The 19,004-nt window shown below is 49.9% G+C and overlaps 6 protein-coding genes across 6 annotated transcripts; 3 read left to right on the forward strand and 3 right to left on the reverse strand.

Moving 5' to 3' along the window:
* Positions 1 to 1,448: 1,448 nt before the first annotated feature.
* LTR84_001005 (uncharacterized protein) lies at positions 1,449 to 2,915 on the forward strand (the record flags this gene model as incomplete). Its single annotated transcript, XM_064844633.1, has 3 exons — positions 1,449 to 1,688; positions 1,745 to 1,951; positions 2,004 to 2,915. 3 exons carry the CDS (start codon positions 1,449 to 1,451, stop codon positions 2,913 to 2,915), a joined length of 1,359 nt encoding a protein of 452 aa, XP_064712493.1.
* A 3,757-nt stretch (positions 2,916 to 6,672) lies between these two features.
* Positions 6,673 to 9,502, reverse strand: LTR84_001006 (uncharacterized protein; the record flags this gene model as incomplete). The annotated part of the gene is made up of 4 exons (XM_064844634.1): positions 6,673 to 8,268; positions 8,318 to 8,380; positions 8,431 to 8,859; positions 9,137 to 9,502. 4 exons carry the CDS (start codon positions 9,500 to 9,502, stop codon positions 6,673 to 6,675), a joined length of 2,454 nt encoding a protein of 817 aa, XP_064712494.1.
* A 918-nt stretch (positions 9,503 to 10,420) lies between these two features.
* On the reverse strand, positions 10,421 to 11,616 carry ARPC4 (Actin- protein 2/3 complex subunit 4; the record flags this gene model as incomplete). The annotated part of the gene is made up of 5 exons (XM_064844635.1): positions 10,421 to 10,429; positions 10,486 to 10,530; positions 10,580 to 10,705; positions 10,763 to 11,089; positions 11,461 to 11,616. The coding sequence occupies 5 exons, from the start codon at positions 11,614 to 11,616 to the stop codon at positions 10,421 to 10,423; spliced, it is 663 nt and encodes a 220-aa protein (XP_064712495.1).
* A 501-nt stretch (positions 11,617 to 12,117) lies between these two features.
* On the forward strand, positions 12,118 to 13,921 carry LTR84_001008 (uncharacterized protein; the record flags this gene model as incomplete). The annotated part of the gene is made up of 2 exons (XM_064844636.1): positions 12,118 to 12,133; positions 12,195 to 13,921. 2 exons carry the CDS (start codon positions 12,118 to 12,120, stop codon positions 13,919 to 13,921), a joined length of 1,743 nt encoding a protein of 580 aa, XP_064712496.1.
* Positions 13,922 to 14,334: 413 nt separating this feature from the next.
* LTR84_001009 (uncharacterized protein) lies at positions 14,335 to 16,198 on the forward strand (the record flags this gene model as incomplete). The annotated part of the gene is made up of 6 exons (XM_064844637.1): positions 14,335 to 14,394; positions 14,526 to 14,630; positions 15,361 to 15,459; positions 15,504 to 15,568; positions 15,623 to 15,677; positions 15,941 to 16,198. 6 exons carry the CDS (start codon positions 14,335 to 14,337, stop codon positions 16,196 to 16,198), a joined length of 642 nt encoding a protein of 213 aa, XP_064712497.1.
* A 1,326-nt stretch (positions 16,199 to 17,524) lies between these two features.
* On the reverse strand, positions 17,525 to 17,953 carry LTR84_001010 (uncharacterized protein; the record flags this gene model as incomplete). Its single annotated transcript, XM_064844638.1, has 1 exon — positions 17,525 to 17,953. One exon carries the CDS (start codon positions 17,951 to 17,953, stop codon positions 17,525 to 17,527), a length of 429 nt encoding a protein of 142 aa, XP_064712498.1.
* Between the last annotated feature and the right edge of the window lie 1,051 nt (positions 17,954 to 19,004).

Below are 19,004 nucleotides of genomic sequence, written 5' to 3' on the forward strand. Positions count from 1 at the left end.
ACAGTTGACAGGAGAGAAACAGGCAAGAACAATCATTAGTACGACCGAGTCTTAAGCCAGATCCACGCTGTACGCCCCCCCACGGGTTGACGAGTGACACCACAAAAAATAACTGAAGGAGGGGGAGCTGTTCTCCGTGTTCTGCCCTCCCACTACCAAGTCTCAACTTCCACTGTCCAAAATACTCTTGAACCCTAGAAAAGTGCCCTAGGGAGTACGTACAGAGGTACCACACCAAGGGCCAGGGGTGAACGCGAATGATCTTTTGGCGTCTTTCAGCCCACAATATCTACCGGGGTGGGCAGTCAGAACGCAGTGGAGCTTTCCTTGGGTTTCCTGACGGTGCCTTCCACAAAAGCGCCTATCCTGGCACCTCTATTATTTGACTTCCCCCAAACTTTCTCAGGCAGCCGACGCCAACTGAACCAGTGTACTCCGTACTCCGGACTCGTACAGAGCACTCCGTACCTAAACATCCAGAGGGTGTTCAGTGCGTTCAGTCCAACCTGTTATCCGTAACTAGTTTCTCCAAGCTAGTTGACCAGTCAGTACGAGCACTGACACTGGCATCTTTTACTGGCACCTGGCACCTGGTACCACACCGCCATCCCTGTCATCCAGGCACGCTAGCCTTGACTGTCCCGACTTATCGGGTCCCGGGGGCTCTTTTCCAGAAAAGACTGCACAAGGGCGAGCGCCAGCAGCCTAGCTCCCTCGATTCTCTTTGCTCGTCCCTCGCCTGTCTCTCAGCCTATCCTATAACCTAGGCAGCTTGCCACGCTCAAGTCCCAAGCACCGCAGCACCACAAGCACACCCTCTCCACTAAACAGAACTCTGTCACATCTCCAATCATCCCTCATCAACGGCCTTTTCCTCCCATCATCGTCATCCTTCAGCTGGTCACTTCCTCATCGTCCTGTCCACTCCCACCTTGACTTTTACCCTTCTCACCACCTCTCTCTCACGCCTCTCACGCTCACCATCGCCTTGACCGGGCCCTCTTCTGACCCTCATCCGCCTTCCCGTCGAACACCTGATCCTCTTCTCTGACTAGGTCACATCTCGTAAACCCACCGCCCGATCTCTTTCAGCCTTTTGCCATCCTGAGCAAATAATATACCACGCTCCTGTCACTTCATCACACCCTTGCAGGACTTCCATCCTCTTTTTCTTTCTTCCTCGATTCTTTGCACTGCTTGCGAGTGCGCTCTCGATATCTTTGACCTCGAGCTGGTTCCGAGGTCGTCAAATCCTTGGGTTTCTTTCGCCTTTTTTGTTCTTGGGCTCTGAGAGCACTCCTTCCACCACTGCCTACGATCGATTTCCCACCTTACCGGTCTTTACCTGTTGGCCCAATCGTCCCCAGCCTCGGCAACTCTCTGGGCTGTGTGTTACTCCTGGTCTGGATCTCTATCACACACCAACAAACTTCTAGAGCATGGCGCAAATGGCGGACCCTAGGGAATCTCAACGTCCTCAATATCCTCCCCCGGATGATCCAAACCAAGGTGGCTACTACTCGCAACATTCTCCTCGTGGACCTCCTCGGGATGACCGCAGTTCCTATCCTCCTCCGGATGCTGGACGTCAAGGACAATACCCGGACCCACGAGCGGCTGCTCCATATCCTCCTCAACCATGGCCTCCCGCTCCGCATGGTGCTTATCCTCCTTCCCATCACTATCCTGTAAGTTTTTCTTTATTGAAACCTGGTCTCAAAAGTTGGCCTCTGATGATCGAAAGCAGGACCCTCAGCACGCAGGCTATGCCTATCCGCCAAGATCTGATATGGGTCAGCCTCCTCAGCAGATGCAGCCAGATCCATACCGTTTGCCTCCACCGCATCCATACCCTGGATATTATGCTCCTCCTCAGCACTATCCCCCTCCTCCGGCCGCTGCTCCAAGACAACGCACCGCCATTGCCTGCAAATACTGCCGCAAGAGAAAGGTATGGATCAATCTCTACACATATTGACTTTTCTTCTGACATTCATTCTTAGATTCGATGCTCAGGCTACGATAGTTCCCCTGATGGCCGTTGCCAGAACTGTGTTCGCTTCAATCAACAATGCTTGTTTCACCCAGTCTCCTCGCAAGCTGCCTTTGTTCCGGCTTCTGCTGTCTATGGTCCTGGTGCAAGAGCTCCTGTTGCTGGTCAGTCTGATAACCGCCCCGGTCAAAATGGACAGCAGCCTTACACCCGTGAAGGAGAACAACCCATGCTCTATGGTGCCCATGGACAACCACTTGGCCCTGCTGGTCCACATGGACAACCCCAATACAGTTATCCTCCCCCAGGCCCAGGCCACTATCCTCCTCAGCCATATCCATATCAGGCGTCCCCGTACCCTCCTTCATCTGGGTCACCATATGACGCACAAGGGCAGGCACCCCCTGCCCAGCATGATGAACGTGTCAGTCTCAAGCGTCCCCCTCCTGATGATGACCCCCACAACGAGAATTCTCATACTGCCCAGTCTCCTCATCCAAACGCTCGCCCTCGTCATGGTACCTATGACTCTCGTGCCAATAGTAGTGGCAGCTATGATTACCCAGACCCAACAAGTGGGGCTCCAACCTCGCCTGCGACCTCGACGATGAGTTATCAGTCTTACCCGCAACAACAACAATCTCGCTACCCCAACGGCACTCAGTCGCAAAAGGGCAATGCGTCACCCCCATCTGGGCTCACTCCATCATCCGCACAGAGCTTCAATTCACCCCACCATGGCCCGACCCATGACGATGGCCGAACCCCTCCACCCAATCAGCCCAATTCTGCCGGATCCTCTGCTAATGGTAGAAGTGGCATGAAAGTGCATGAATTAATGAGCGGTCCCTCCGCCGGCGGTCCTGAACAACGGGGCAGAAACGACAACGAAATGCTGAGCAAACTCGACGGCAAGAAATAACGGACGTGCGGGATGAGTCAAGTATCATGATGCCTAGACCACACCCACGTCGTGGTCTAGTGCGCAGAAACTGGGTCATTGCAGCGGTCAATGACTCTTGATCGGAGTTGTTCCCATTCTTTTCCTTGCAGATATACACTTTGGGGCAACCCACATCTCTTTTTTCTCCAAGAACTTCGGTCTTTACTGAAATTCGCTCGCGGAAATGAACGGCGGTCTGGTTTTTTGATTCGACGATTCCCACCGGGCGGCTGTTTGATTGAAAAAGCAAAAAAATGTCTATGGCGACCAAATGCAAGGCTCTCTTTGCGATGGAGCCTGGCTATCAGGGCCCCTGCTTCATATGCCCCTTGCGACCACTGAATGAAATGTAATCTGGGAGGCTATTTGTGCTTTTTCTGCTTAATGCAACGTTTTGTAACTCGGGAGGCAGCACTGAATCTTTATGTCTTTGTTTTGCAAGAATTGAACCACATGGAAGTTCTTTCATGTTCTCACGGTAGCCAAAGGACGAATAAATTCTGCTGAGTGGGCTTGATTTCCCTTGACTTGAAGGGTCTTTGTCCTAAGGACGTCAAGGGAGGTTGAGGCTCAGGCATGGGAACAACACTTCATCAATATGGAAGGTCCTTAGGCTGAGATCATGGACGGGATGGGCAAGAAGTCGAGTTTGAATGGGGGAGATAATGGTCAAGACGACGCAGAGGTGAAAGACACACTTTTCTGGAGCAAATGGTGTACGGGAGGCACACTCTATCATCGATGAAGGACGACCCGTCATATACGAAGTGGGTTTGCCTACTATCAAAAGGAACACATGCGCGAGATGATTTCGATGGCGTGTCGCTCCATGGAAACAAATCGATAGACTCGTCAAACTCGGAGCCGGTGTGTAACATTCAACATTCGACAAACATGCGAGAATAACTGTCTTTTCAATAGTCATTGATTTGAACAATTCGAATCCCTTTTTTTCCTGCCATAGTTCTTGGTGATTCTTACGATTTGGCTTGTTGACCTCTACGTGGCCCTCCCAATGATGGGAGTATTTCTACATGCAGTAGTTCAAAAAGACGCACATAACCTCAACTGCAGTGCTGGATAATCCGTGTGAGCATCGTGACTTTCAAACTGTTTCTTTCACTCTTCCCCCACCGGGGACTGGAGTAATCGTATTCAGCCACTGACTTATTACTGGCAGTACAGTTGTAAGCTGGGTGGCGATCAGCTGGAAGGACGGCACGGGAGTGGGAGGGGGAGCCTGGGAGCCTTTTGGGGGGAGAAGCACAGCGAAAAGGAAAGGGGTGCACCTACCTACCTAGGCACTCCCTGAGGTAGTCACATCGGAGTTGCTACTCGCATGGGCATGGGCATTGGCATGGGTATGAGCATGGGGAGGAGACCAAAAAACGTGGCAGAGGACGACCAAATAATCCCCGTCCGTGGGCCGTGGGCCGTGGGCCCCTCGGGGCCTTCAGGGCTTTATTGACAGACTTGGCCTGAACCCAACCCGGCCGCGCGCACCAGGACCATGGCCATGGAAGGGATGCGTGGCCGGGCGGCCATATTATTCGATTCCCACTACGGAGTACGGACACCTTCACAGTTTGGACCCTCTGTCGCCTCTCGTCCAGGGTCCTCGAGTTTTGCCACCAACTTACATTGAGATACCTGCCTACGAGGTACCGATCATGATGATGCTTGGTCTTGGAAGCTGGGAGACCCGGAATTCAAGGTCCGTTGTTCGAAAGAAAAGGCTTGTGGAAAAGTCCGAGGGACAGACGACGGATCACGTCAACTAATAATAACTATAGGTAGCTATTCATCTAACATCAGCAGCGTTCTACAGAGTAGGGGGCAGTAGTTTTAGGGACCTAAGCTAACTAGTTAGTTAGGTCGGCCACTAATGCCGGCCGCTGGCGCTGCGACCAGACCAGACCAGACCAGTTTGACCACCCGCAGCGAGCTGAGGGGGGCGAGTCTGTTTGTTTCTTAAACCAAACTGCCCGCCGATGGGGATTCGGTACTCCGTAGCCCTAATTTAACTAACTCAACTAAACGCCGTAGCGACCCAGCGGGCGGGCCGCGGGGTATGCACATAATAGGCAGGTCACGCCCGTTGGGTGCCTGTCTCATGATAACTACTCGGTAGCTAGGTAATGTTAGGTACGGATATACCAAGTCAGTTACCTAGGTAGTTAGCTACTTTCGACATCTAGAAAGATACTCCCCACGCTACCAACTAACTACAGTACACAAGGACCAGAACTTCCATGGACCTGACTACCTAACTGACTAACGGTGGTGAAATCTTCACAGGATGGGTAACGCTGCGCGCGCAATGTAGATAGCTATGGATCGGATCGCTGGTGCGCGGTGCAGAAAAATCACCAACTAGCTCGACCATGTCGTCAGCTGCGCTGCGTACCTACCCACCCACCCACCTCCTCACCTACTCAAGGTAGATATCGGACCCTCCTTCCACATCGCCTGAGGCAGCGATGCAAGGCTGAACCAACTGGCACGTCTAGGGAGACGTCTGATGTCGTCCTCCCTCCCTCCATTAGAAGTCTCGAGCATCCGTACCGGGACCATAAAATCGTACCAACCAAGTAAATACCTAAGTTAGAGACAGTATTTGATCATCTCCTCCGCGTGCTTCCCCCATGGCCCCCATGCGCCGTGGCAGCGTCGTCCACATCGGATATGAGCCATTCACCAAGTTGCCTGCCTTCCTACCTGGGCAGCGATCCTCAATCTCATTGATCTGCAGGAATCGCGCGAAGGTGCGGGATGTTCATGTAGTTATGGTTTGTTTGTGTGTCTTCAAGTTGTGTGGGGCTACTAGGTCATCTCAGATGGCTGATGCGAGAAACAATGTACGTGTACCCCTTGGCGGGACTGGTCACTCATGCGTAGTTGGCTGCTTCCATCTATCTGTTTCTGTGTCTGGGCATGGATGGACCGCCATCCAAGTGATCGATCGGGATGTTGGACCGTCGAGGTCAGAGTGGCCACGCGATCACTCACTCACTACCTGGGACTTACGCACGAAAGAGTCTACATTCTGGGTACATAGATGGTACTCATGTGGAAGTATGTACCAGGGCACCTGAAAATTTTGGGGTCAGCATTTCAAGTTGGCCAACATGGAAGTTGTGCTCTTCCCAACACCGCATGTTTGAAAGGCATTGACAGTCCAAGGAACGAGGAGACCAACCACACAGAAATACGCCAGACACGAAAATTTTGCGTAGGGACACTGATTCTGCTATCTGCTAGGCATGCGTATGCACACATGACAACCTTCATTCAAGGCGTCGAGGGCCTGTCAATCCGATAAGTCGATGCAATCCGCAATGCCGTGCTAATAAATACATGATGCGTTTGTGTTGTGCGTTCCTCTTCGTGTTGCGAGACACGGTACCTCGATTTTGCAATTCCTTTCTGGTGGCATTGAATTTCCACTCCGATTTCCTTTTTCTGAGATCTCTGACTCACACAAAAGCTCCATTTCGACAATCTCATCTGCCCTTGTGACATTTGCACATTCCGATGTCAGCACCCATGAGTTTCCAAGTTCTTTCTTCCCAATGTTGACCAGACCACTGGCCATCCATCTCCAGAAAGAAGGTAAGAAGTACCTCCAAACAACTCCAACGCCAATCGTAATGTTCGTTCCGTTCATGTCATCACCGTATCAAGGTCACATAGTGAATGAAACTGCGACGCGTTTTCCTGACTCAGTCAGACTGAACTATTCCTCACGAGGGGTGACATTGTCATCATTGAAGATCAGGCCACGCTCAAAGTCACGGACAAGACCTTGATTTTCTTCTTCAACAATGGTGTTCTCTTCATGAGGAGCATATCTGGAGCTGCGGCGGACAACGGTGCCAGTGGTGTTTGCAGAAGTTGAACGAAGACCACTTCCAACTGGACCAGGATCAAAGGATGAAGCATCGGAACGCTCACCACCACTTCCACCAAACACGTCAACCAAAGGAGCTGCAGAAGGAACTGAACCATTGCGGGAATCTGCAAGAGCGGGCTGGTCAAGGTCCTCGCTAGACTTGGACAGCGAGTTGCCATGGGATTGAGAACGACTCAATCCGACAGTGTTGAAAGGATTGTTTGCGCCTGTCTTCTCCAACATGCTAACAAAACTGGCATCGCGTGAAGATGAAGACATGCCGATGTTGTTTGAACTGATATGATAGGATGCAATCGAAGCACCACCTCTGATAGGGCTGATATTGGTACCAGACATGCGACGCAGACCGCGACGGGTAGGAGAAGCGCTGGTAGACTTGGATGCGTAATGCCCTGAAGTCAACTTGGGAGGCGTGGCCTGGTTATTGTGGCTCGATGAGGCAGCGGACAAATTACGTTCATGGCCGTCGCTGTAGCTTGCACGATGTTGAGGAGATCCGGTGGCAGCACCACTGACACTGGCTTTATTGTTTGAACCACGAAGAGCATCATTACCGCCAACAGGAGCCGACGCCGCACCAAGGAAGTTGTTGGATTCAAGTTTGAGAGCTGTACCATCAGGTCGACGAATAGAAACAGCGTGGTTGATTCGGGTAGGGGTGTCTGGAACTGACTGAGCCTGGAAGGTGTTTTGAAAAGCGGTCGAGGTCTCTTCTCTGGCTTTGCCTTTGACATCAGAAGTACCAGAGCTCTGACGGGCAGTGCTGATACGACCGCCTTGTCCATTCATGCCATTGGTTTCAGACCCGGGGTAGTCGTGCGTATTGTAGGTAAGGGCAGGGCCCGGACCATCAACACCAAGTCCAGATTGAGCCAAATAAATAGGCCAACCCAAGACCAATGCTTCATCCAGGATTTCCTCTTCGACCGCCGAAAACATGTCGCGTGTGAGTTCCAAACCATGATCAGTCGCACGAACAACGACGTAGTCCTCCACGAGCTCAATTCCCGCATAAGGCTCTATCCCAACGAAATCGATACCTCCACATTCGCGAATCAGAGCATGAAAGCCGTATTGAATGACATTGAGCCACATGCCAATATCTTGATCAGTCATTGCAGCTGACTCAGGTGCAAGGCATTGGAAAGGCCAGCACTTTGCATATTGACTGAGATAGACACCACTGCCGAGTCCCTCAGAGGTGACGACGATGTCGTACTTCTGGCGCAGTGAGAAAGCGGGACAATTCATGCCAGCGAAGATAAGATCCATGAGCAATTTGTTGTCAAGACCGACTTCACGGCGCTCCTGCTTCATGGGATCCGCTCGAACAACAAGAACTTGAAGCTGTCTCTTCAAGCATGAATAGACACAATCTCTCTCTCTCATGCTGTAAAGACGATTGGCATACCAAGGGAACTGAGAAAACTGTTAGCCCAGGTGAGTCATTGATGTTGATGTTGCTTACCTTGTACAAAGTACTGATCATTGATTCATAGGGACGTTGTTGACTGCGTGTGGCGAATGGAGACTGCAAGGTCGGATAAGTATCGGCATACCACGACAGGTTGGAGTACTTACTCGGTTTGGAGCCTCTGCATGGCGAATCATACCATTCATCTCCTCTTGAGTAAACAAGCCATTGAAGCCAGAGGTGTATGGATCGTTGGTTTGAACCAGATAGGGGTGGCCGCCATTTTGAGGATCCCATTGGATGCTGCGCGCACGGGGGAACAGCTCTTGGAGAAGCTGCGCCTGGGTGCTGAGCTCGAGATTGACATGTCGCTGCCCGAGTCTTGAGAACTTCATACCCTTGAAGTTTCGCTCAACAGCCTCCTCCGCAATCTTTGGGGTTTGAACTTCGATGAATGCGTCCATGGTCTTACCGGTAGAACGCTCCATGATGATGTGGAATGGAAAACCGTCACGGTGGGGCTGAACCAGGTCTTCTAGAGTAACATGTTTCAGGATAAACTGTTGAACCTCAGCCATGGTGATGCCATAGGGAATCTGTAACAGACACGATTAGTTGATGTCATTGTGACATTTGCTCGAATGTCTGAAGTGAACATGTTGTACAGCTTTTCGGTCAACAATATCCTGTGTACGCGTCTTCCTCACCCACAGTCCATGTTTATGTCACAGATCTTGACTTGTGAACATTGGGCATGGGGCCAAAGATCCGCTGAGCAGGAGTGGGTGCATAGCGGAAAGGGTCAAAGTGAGCAGTAGGAGGGTAAGAGATCGAAGAATCCCAGGTGTCAGATCGATTGAGAGATAAACTTACATTCTTGATTCTGATGACACCAAAATTGCTAGGGCCAATGAGCTTGACAACATCGACAATGGGTGGTTTTGATCCTGGACCAAATGGGATTGTGGGTGATTCCAAGTCCATGCCTGTGACGAAGCCTTCAGTGTGAGGACCTGGTGGGACAAAGCGTTGTTGCTGGTAGAGAATGGGATCAGGAGTGGCAACAGGCGCAGGAGGGTTTGGGGTCTGTTGACGAAGATTTGTGAAGGGATTCATGAAAGGACCTCTCCAAGTGTAAGGAACGGATCTTTGAGTGCCTCTCTCGGTACGACGAGTTGCAGGACGATAGAAGGACTGGAAGTCGGGCCCTCCAGGACCACTGTACGGCTCCCACGACATGATGAGCAAATGACACTTGAAAGAGAAAGGATAGAGGACTGAAGAGGAGTTAAGTTGATAAAAGAAAAGAAGGTGGAAGTGTGGAAGATGAGGCGGTTGAGGGTGAGGAGAAGAGGAGAGAAGAGAAGAGATGTCAAGATCCAGTGGAGTGGCAAGATAAAGAAGGTCGATATGTCAAGCGACGTGAAAGTGACGAGCAAAGGGAAGAGGCTCCAGGTCGAAGACTATGTGTGCTTCTGAGATCCCGCAAGGACTTGCGGACGGTCGGAGTTGGCAAAAGTAAAGCAGCTGTTCCAAGGCTGGGAAGACGCTTAAAGACCTTTCACTTAACTCTCGGTGGTAGTTGAGCCTGGAAAACAGGCCAAACTGTGGGTGAATAGTAAGGAGAATTGAGGCAGTTTCTGTCCAAGTCTGTGAGCGAAGATCCAAAGCTGTGATGACCCGTCCGCCAGGCACAAGATTGTTCGTTGGAAACTGACCAAGAGCGGCCGCCCACGCCATCGAGGTCAAGAACTAAAACTGCAAAACCCTTTAGTTGCGTCGCATTTTCTATCATGCGCAGCGTGCCGATTTGATGCATCAGAATCAATGTCCTTCCGAAGGGTTGTCCCTTCTGAGGAGAAGCTCACTTGAAACCATTACAGCAATGCTGCAATGCTATTGCTTGGAATGATTCTGTGAATTCTCTTTCTTCTATTAGCACCGCTCTCGAACAGCAATGCATCATTATCGACGCTTGGGCTATTCAAAACACCTGGGTTGTTGGCAGGTGGCTTGGTCACATGACCTTCAAGACGAGAGTCCTCCAACAGGCCCAGAAACAAAGTGCCACGAAGCAATAATCACTGACATGACTTTGTCTAGCTGCGATGCATACGAGGAGACATACAGGGCGCTTTCGAGACCGAGCCCATATATCTAGTCGAACTTTTAAAGGGTGAATAAGTCAGGCTTCCTCTTGGACGGAATCTCGATAAACATACCGGAGTCAAGAAAGATTCAGCCACGAACCGAGCCCTTGCATTCAACTGGGTATGGAGTTAGTCAAGGCGAAGATGTGGGATCCAATATACATACAAATAGCTTCATCTCCGAGATTTCCTTGTCGACTTCCTCCATGAACTGAATAATGAAATCCACCAACTTGTGCTTGAGCATTTCTTCTGTGTGGGTGTTCGTGATCAGGAAAGAGATGTCATAACCCTGGAGGACGTCAACTGGACTGCTCTATGACCGGAACGGGATAGACACGAGGCATACCTTGACAGGTTTCCGTCTCAGAATAAAGAAAGATTCGGCTCTTTGTGTCAAAAAGCGAGTAAATTTGTGAACCAGGATGTTTTCAATCTCATCGGCTTGTTTGATTCTTATGCTGACTCTGACGCTGTTAATACTTGGCTCTATCAGAACCTTCTCGTTCTCATTGCGGGCGACTGTGAGGGGATTCAAAAGGACTTCTGGAGAGCTGGCTGCTTCTATTTCTGGAACATTGTGTCGCTCTGAAGCCTGAGACGCAAAATTGGAGAGGGAGAGCGCAGCGGTCAGTGAGGATCGCACACATTGCAGGTAAGGACGAAGAGATTGTGACTAAGGCGGTTCATCAGCATCATGCCAAACTATGAGAGCTCCGAGGTGGGCATGCGAACCATTTTCAATATCGTGAGTCCGGTCAGGGCAAGGTTGCGGGAATGGTGGGATGGATATTCTACCGACTCATGGAAGCGAGATGAGTTTGATCTTTGGGAATTTGAAAGAGGTATGCGTTTGGAGCGTGGATGGGACTAAAGACTGATTCTCGGCGGCCTAGTCCTCTACTAGAGTCGACACCATCAAGTTCTGGGGGGATTTATTGTTTGCGCAGTGAATCTATGAACATGAATATGACAGTGGAGGGGAAGCCGCGAAGGCCGCAGGACACAACAGGCAAGCGCTGGACTGGACAGCCCTGGCAGTGGCACCTGGATGCAGGTGGAGATGTCATCCTCAGGCTCACGACTGGCACCTTCCTCTTCCAATTCCAGATTAGTGTCACCTTCCACGTGACTGCTTGGCAATTGAACAAAACTCAGATAAGGCTGAGGTGCGAGGCTGAGTGTCTTCCCAAAGGCTCTCATTCAGTAGGGCCACAGAAGGGAGAAGGTATGAAACGGAGACGGATTGGATGAATGGATTGTGGTATACTACATCAAGCGTGCGAGACTACTTGGGCATGGGATGTTCATAGAGATGTGCTAACGATTTGCATAATTTACACTTATTCGAACACCGTGGACTTTCTTCGTGGCCTCGCTGGAGTTTGGCTGAGGTCAACCATATAGCAACCATCTAGCATTGAACGGTATGGTTATGGTAACAATGAAGCCACCCACTTTGCATTTGAGCCAAAGTGAGAAGATGTACTTCAGGTGCCAGCCCGTGAAGCACTGATGCTGACGTCTGTCTTGGCAGCCGATTCGTACCTCGAAAAGTGCCTGGCCGCGGGACAGGGCCTGCGGTCTATTTACACGTGTGTCTCTCTTCGCCTCCCTCCATGCAGCCATTTCAAAGCATTTATCTTTACCAAAACCTCATCCTCTTTGCCTAGTCCTCAACCTTCTTCCACCTTTCTCGACAACATGGCAACCATTCCAAGTAAGTCTCGATCGCTCAACTTCCACTCCGAAATCGTTCGTTCGTCGCTAACAGTTGTCAGTTATCGTCAAGCACCAGGGCAAAAAGTATGATGTTGACCTTGACCCTACCGCCACAGGCGAAATCCTCAAATATCAGCTCTTCTCCTTGACGGGTGTTGAACCCGACCGCCAGTCACTCTTGATCAAAGGCGGAAAGCTCAAGGATGATACAGATCTCTCCAAACTCAATGCCAAACCCGGTCAACTGTTCACCATGCTTGGATCCGCCTCATCTGAAGGCAGTGTTCTGCTCGCCCCGAAAGAAAAGCCGAAATTCGTCGAGGACATGACTGAGGCTGAAGCCGCTGCTCAAGAAGGTGCAACACCTGCTGGGCTTGAGAACTTGGGCAATACTTGCTATTTGAATTCCACTCTCCAGGTATTACGGAGCATCCCTGAAATGCAAGATTCCTTAAAGGTATACAAGCCCGGTCCCTCAGCAGGGAGTAGTCTCCAGGACCTCAGTCGGTTCGGTCTTGATGGCTTAAGTGGTGCCAACGATTTGACTGCTCAACTGCGTGACCTCTACAAGAGGATGTCTGAAACCCAGGAAGGTTTCCCACCCGTCATGTTCTTGAACGCCCTCCGAAGTGCATACCCTCAATTCGCCCAAAAAGCCAAGAACGGTCACGGTTATGCACAACAGGATGCCGAAGAGGCCTGGTCACAGATCCTTCACTTGCTCCGACAGAATCTCAAGATCTCGGAGAAGACAACCGACGCCGAGAAGAATATTGCATTCATTGATCGATATATGGCAGGTTCTCTTCATTCCACACTTGCACCACCCACCGAAGCCTCAGAAAACGAACCAGCCGTTGAAACAGATGATTCATTTCTCAAACTTGACTGTCACATCAACATTACCACCAATCACCTTCGCGACGGTATATTGGCTGGTTTGACTGAGGAAATCGAGAAGCACTCTCCTACACTAGGTCGCGACGCCATTTATACAAAGACATCCAAAATCACCCGGCTCCCTCAGTATCTCACTGTCCATTTCGTGCGCTTCAATTGGAAAAAGGACATCAACAAGAAAGCCAAGATCATGCGCAAGGTCACTTTTCCCGACGAGCTGGATGTTGTGGAATTCTGCACAGATGAGTTGAAAAGCCGACTGATTCCTGTCCGTGATAAGATTCGAGACATTCGAAAAGACGAGCAAGACATCGAACGCGCAAGGAAGCGACAGAAATTGGCCCACAAACAGGAACAAGACCGAAAGCATGACGAAGCAAACAAGGTAGAAGCAGCACCAATTGCGAAGTTGAGGGAGCAGTCGGAGAAGAAAGAGTCCAAAGACAAAGTCCCCGAAGGTGGTGACTTGGATGTCTACAAGACCGATGCTGAGTATGAAGCAGAACGTGCACAGTCTATCAAGCAAGCTAAACAGGAACTTTTTTCCGTGATTGATCCGAAACTTGCTACAGATGAGGGGGCCAACAAGTCGGGTCTATATGAGCTGACAGGAGTCATCACCCATCAAGGAGCAAGTGCAGACAGCGGACACTACACCAGTTTTGTCAAGAAACCGGCCAAGATTGTTGATGACCCAAAAGCACCTGGTGGCAAGCGGAAAGAGGAGGATGGCAAATGGTGGTGGTTCAATGATGAGAAAGTCAGCGAGGTGGAACCGGAAAGAATCATGACTCTATCTGGTGGTGGTGAAAGTGCTTCCGCCTTGATTCTCCTCTATAGAGCCATTGATCTCCCAACCAAGGATGAAGTTGATGAGGCAAAGTAAAAGAGTCATGTGTTCTTGTAGCGATCATTTGGAGAGGGTTTGAAGCGTCCAAAGCGTGCATGGTGGATGAAATGCTTTAGTAGACCATCTCTAGATTAGATAATAGAGCCTCACGAAGATCACTTGATGCCCGCGAGAGACAGAGACAGAGTCTCCTGCTTCCCTTTAATCATTTGAGAACTCAGCCAAAATTCGAGCGCTTGGAATCGCTCCCAAGCCATCTTCATATCCGGACTTTGCGGACTTAATCCCTTTCGTCACATGACGAATTTGCCCGCTCTTGGCACCCACCAACTCTGACTCTTACAAGTTTCTCCAGGACCTCGCCTCGCCATCACCACCCAACGACCATCAACTTCCTTCTTCACCTCACCACGCTCAGTTTCATCGACAACTGAATCTCCATCGCAATCATGGGTAAAGTGCACGGCTCCCTCGCCCGTGCTGGCAAAGTCAAGTCTCAGACCCCCAAGGTGAGCATTGGAAACCTCCTGGGACGCCGCACATGCGCAGTTCCTTTCGAATTAACAACGAGTCGATCGATATACTTGGAGACGGACGAATATCAGTACAAGAAAATTACTCACAAAGATGAAATCAATAGGTTGAGCCTCAAGAGAAGAAGAAGACCCCCAAGGGCCGAGCGAAGAAGAGAATAACCTACACACGACGATTCGTCAACGTCACACTGACCGGTGGCAAGAGAAAGGTATGGACTATCAACATCATCATATTATCGATCAAAGCCTTACATTTTTCGCTCCAGATGAACCCCAACCCAACCTCATAAGCCAAGCAATCCTTGCATGTGGTGTTGAGCAGAACCATCAAGGACTGTATGTACAGCAGGACGACACTCCCTCTAGGAGGACGACGAAACACGCTTCCGACTTGGGGATGTGAGCGGGAAATGATGAATTGAATGGTGGGAATTTCTTCATCGATCAAAGCGTTTTTTTCCAAAGACACAAACGATACTCGGCATGTGTGTGGTGATTCAAATGGTTTTAGATTCCCCAGAGCGACGCAAAAACATTACACACTTTGCATATAGCTTGAAGACGGGACCTGCATGATGAATTGGCACCAAAAAAATTGAGGCGTTCTTCTCTGGCTGTCATATCCACGAACAATATCAAACCTCCGAAATCGCTTTCATGTTTCCACTTCATCTGTTTCTCTCATTTCTCGACCCGCGATGTTGAAGATGTTCTATGTCCCAGATGCGTCCAGTGTCCCTCACCCACCTGTGCTGGTCTACTAACACTGAACGGTTCTCATATCATTGTAATTCCCGACCTGCTTGCCAGATACCCTTGATGTTCACATTGTCTGTCTGGAGTTAAACATTGCCGTCCAAGCCGTGATCGGTTGTCGAGGATTTCTAACTCTGATACCACCCAGTGAACACCAGAGCCAGCTCTAACTAGTCACGACAGCGGCGTCTTCAGGGTCCCGAAACGGCAGAAGCTTGGAGACAAGCGGCATCACCGTCGACGTTACAAGCAGTCGTCCGAGACCACGGTGAGGATAGCTCAGTAGATATTTCATGAAGTTTAAGTATATTCAACTATCGCTGGAGGATGATGAAGAGACTATCAATAACGTTGTGGCTATGGTGGTCATCAAATATGAGAAGGGCAAAAGGTAAGAGTGTCCTGCTCTCCAAACTATATCTTCTTCTTAACTAAATCGTATCAGGTTCTCGCAGGAACATCGCACTCAGCGTGTTATGTCGTTCCAACGCTCCAGCTCCGTTTCCGCCTCCTAAGAGGGCACATATCTCCACACCTTGTACCTCGTTCCTCTTCTAATCGCCCATGGCGTAGGCCATGCGCTCTTCAAGGACGGCAAGAGTCTCCCAGAGATCCTCCACGCTACGATGCTCTGAGGGGATCGCCGTATCCGCTGGACTCGCCCGAGTCTCCCATTAGTTCCTGCGATCTCTATGTCGTACTTAGATCGAACCAAAATTGAGAAACCAGCCCACACGGCGTAGGCGTGAGGACGTTTAGACAGATTGGGGATCCTACTGGATACAATTTTCGCCTCAAGATCTACGACGCTCGCCGTAGAAGTGCAAAGGATCTCCCTCGAATCGATCGGTCCGTGATGAACACACCTTCCGATGGTTCAGTCTGCGGTCTTCGTTACGGCAACAAGAATGCTCAGATGCCGTACAAGAAGCAAGAGGACGAATCTCTCGTCAACTGGAGACGTCTTATTAAGGAAGGTACAATTGACCGCCTCATCCTTGGGGTAGAGACGGGCTACTAATCTTTGAGAGACGAACGCGTGGGACAGAAACTCATCCACGGATCCATCATAGATCACCAAGACGAGCTTCTCGAAAGGTTTGATGGCAAGTATCCGCTCGAATTCTTCCTTGGACCATAGCCATAACATGGTTCTCCCAAATACTCAGCTTCCGCAGTGTTATCACCGGAGCTACTACGCGTGTCGAAGATGAACATCGTGAGCAGTGGATGAAGAGATCAGCTGGCACACGTCCACAAACCTCTACTATTCCGCGTAAGCGACCTGCAGATTCGGCCACCACCTCAACCCCTTCCCCGAGGCTATCTTCTTTAACCACCTCTGCGAGGATTGCCTAGGACATCCTTACTCCCGGCGCCACTGGTACTTCTGCTTCTGGCTCTACTCCTGGCGGTGCACTCAACCCCATGATCTCCATCGGATATCTGGTTCAGCAGAGAAGCGAACAAGAGGCTGGTACGCCAAACTCCGCGGCCAATATGCACCACACCACAGATGATTTCAATACTCCCATCAACTCCATCGCTTCTTCTGCCTCTGACGAATCCAACCATCTTCTAACTCCTTTCATTTGCTACTCAGTCAAATATGCTTATATGTATGTAGCAGTATAATCGTACAGGTACAAACACGACGTCTCACCTCGTCGCTAATAAATTACAGATAGTCATAGAATATTGTATCCTCATTAGCCTAGCTAGATACAATATATTCTCAAAGTTCCCTCCACCTCGATAAGTAGATTCACTAAAGTATTCGTTACTAGCTCTAAAGATATATTAGGTTCCTTCAAACTACCGGGAAACCGGCTGTTGTAGCTAAACACTACAGCGATGGTATATATCACTTCAAAATATTTCACGATTCTAGCTCCATCCCGCCACCAAATATTAATATTAATCCAAAACCGGATCCCAAACCCCTCGACAAGAATCGAATGCCTTGTGACTTGTCATCTATTTATGTCTTCATATAATAAGAAGTCCGACTTAAGCCATCAGACTCGGATGTGCAGGTGGTTTTTCCTTGATATTGGTCACCGCGTAATTATCACTTTAGTACGACAAAGAAAGGTCATGATGTTTAATTCGAAAAGTATTGCATGATGCTAATGATGGGTATATGAATATGTTGTACAGGAAATGCAAACGCAGAGTTAGAAGGTGTTGACACAGTGCATGAACGGCAAGTTGTCCTTTTCGAGTCCCCCAAGTATACTGCTCCAACCAGCCCAGCTTTGTTCGGTAACAAGATCGGTGAATGGTGCAATATGAGTACAAACGCTCCACTAGGTTGTTGATATGTCACTTTGAAGATGAGCGTCATCTATGGGTGAGGCATCCAGCCAATGCTCCTCCGCCAGCTATGAGCAGGCTTGTCCTTTTCTTGGGCACCTTCATCAGAGGCAATACGTGCGGCGATCTGAGCTTCTTGCTCCTCACTCTCACGAGGCTCTTCGACGGGGGAGGGCACTGCGGCAGTAGGTCCTGCCTGCTCCAAAGCAAGGTTAGCCGCAGCAAGAGCCGCTGGTGCAGGTTCGGCAACGGAGTTCTCCCTTGATTTCAGAGCCTCGGAGACCACGCTGTGTCGTCTTGTCGCGTGCGACTCGGCTTTTCCGTCCTTAGTCATGTGTTTGCGATAGAAGGAGACGTGCTTGATGAGCCAGGGCTCCAGCCATGAGTCGGCGGCGTGGGAGTTGTGCCGGGCAGTACCTGCTGGTTGGTCGATTGCCATACCGTTGAAAAATTCAGCCATTATATGAGTAGGCTTGATATGGACTGGATCGGAATGTTCAGGGTATGTCAATACAATACAGTAACCTGCTGGATTGATGGATTGACGGAGCTTGTTTGTGGAATGAACTGTAAAAGATATTACTCTTGCTTAAGTCGTAATTGATATCGAATGCTGAAGGACAAGCCTCAGCACGAAGAGATAAAGAGCCACTACTTATGCGTTCCAGGGCACAGTGTTAAGAGCGGTAGTAGGACCAAAAAACCCTCAATGACGCAAATTGCATCTGTTCGTATAAGCAGAGCCACGCTGTCCATCATCAGCGTAATCGTAACGACGACATATTGTCAACCCCTCGATCAGCATAAATCCGGGGTGGACAGGATAAGCAAGCCGAAAGCCTCCTTACCACCATTCACAGGACCTGAAATGCGTCACCAATTCGACTTCATTGGCAAGGCTCCGGCCGTAGAAGGCTGTGGCATCACTATCAGCCCATGGCATTGCGGAAGTTGGCGGAACAGCAGATATCGAAGATGGAGGTCAGAGGCTCGACAGCGGCCACCCTCGGCAATGGAATCAAAAATGCCGCACAGTCAGATACGGCAGTCTACGTGGAAATAGAGATGTGGTTAGTAATAATGCAAGCTTTCTTACCAGGATCCCGTAGTTTGTCTTATCGATTGCGCCCTGAGCTGGGTCCTTACTCGACGTTAAAATAAGATGAAGTGAGCAGCACTAGAGGTGTGCAAAGGCTCGAAGAAGATATGGGTGGTGGTGGGTTTATTAAGGATGACGTCATATTTCTTAACCGCCGCCAAAATTAGCAAGGAGTGCCTTTCACACTTTCTTTTGGATTTTGCACAACCTTCAACCGCACTTTCGAAGCCTTTGTGCTGAATCGCGTCATCTCCAGCATAAACGATTGAAACAATAGACTCGATTAGCGGCGGCGGCTGCCACGTGATTGATGACGGAGAACGACAAGGAGGAAGTCGCCGATGAACATCAAGCACTGACCCGGGCCACTGGCTTGGTCCTTGTTATGAACACCCCTAAAGGTAGTATGGAA

This window comes from Exophiala bonariae (genome assembly GCF_035927105.1).
Source record: "Exophiala bonariae strain CCFEE 5792 chromosome Unknown scaffold_1, whole genome shotgun sequence".
In the NCBI taxonomy this organism is placed as follows: Eukaryota; Fungi; Ascomycota; class Eurotiomycetes; order Chaetothyriales; family Herpotrichiellaceae; genus Exophiala; species Exophiala bonariae.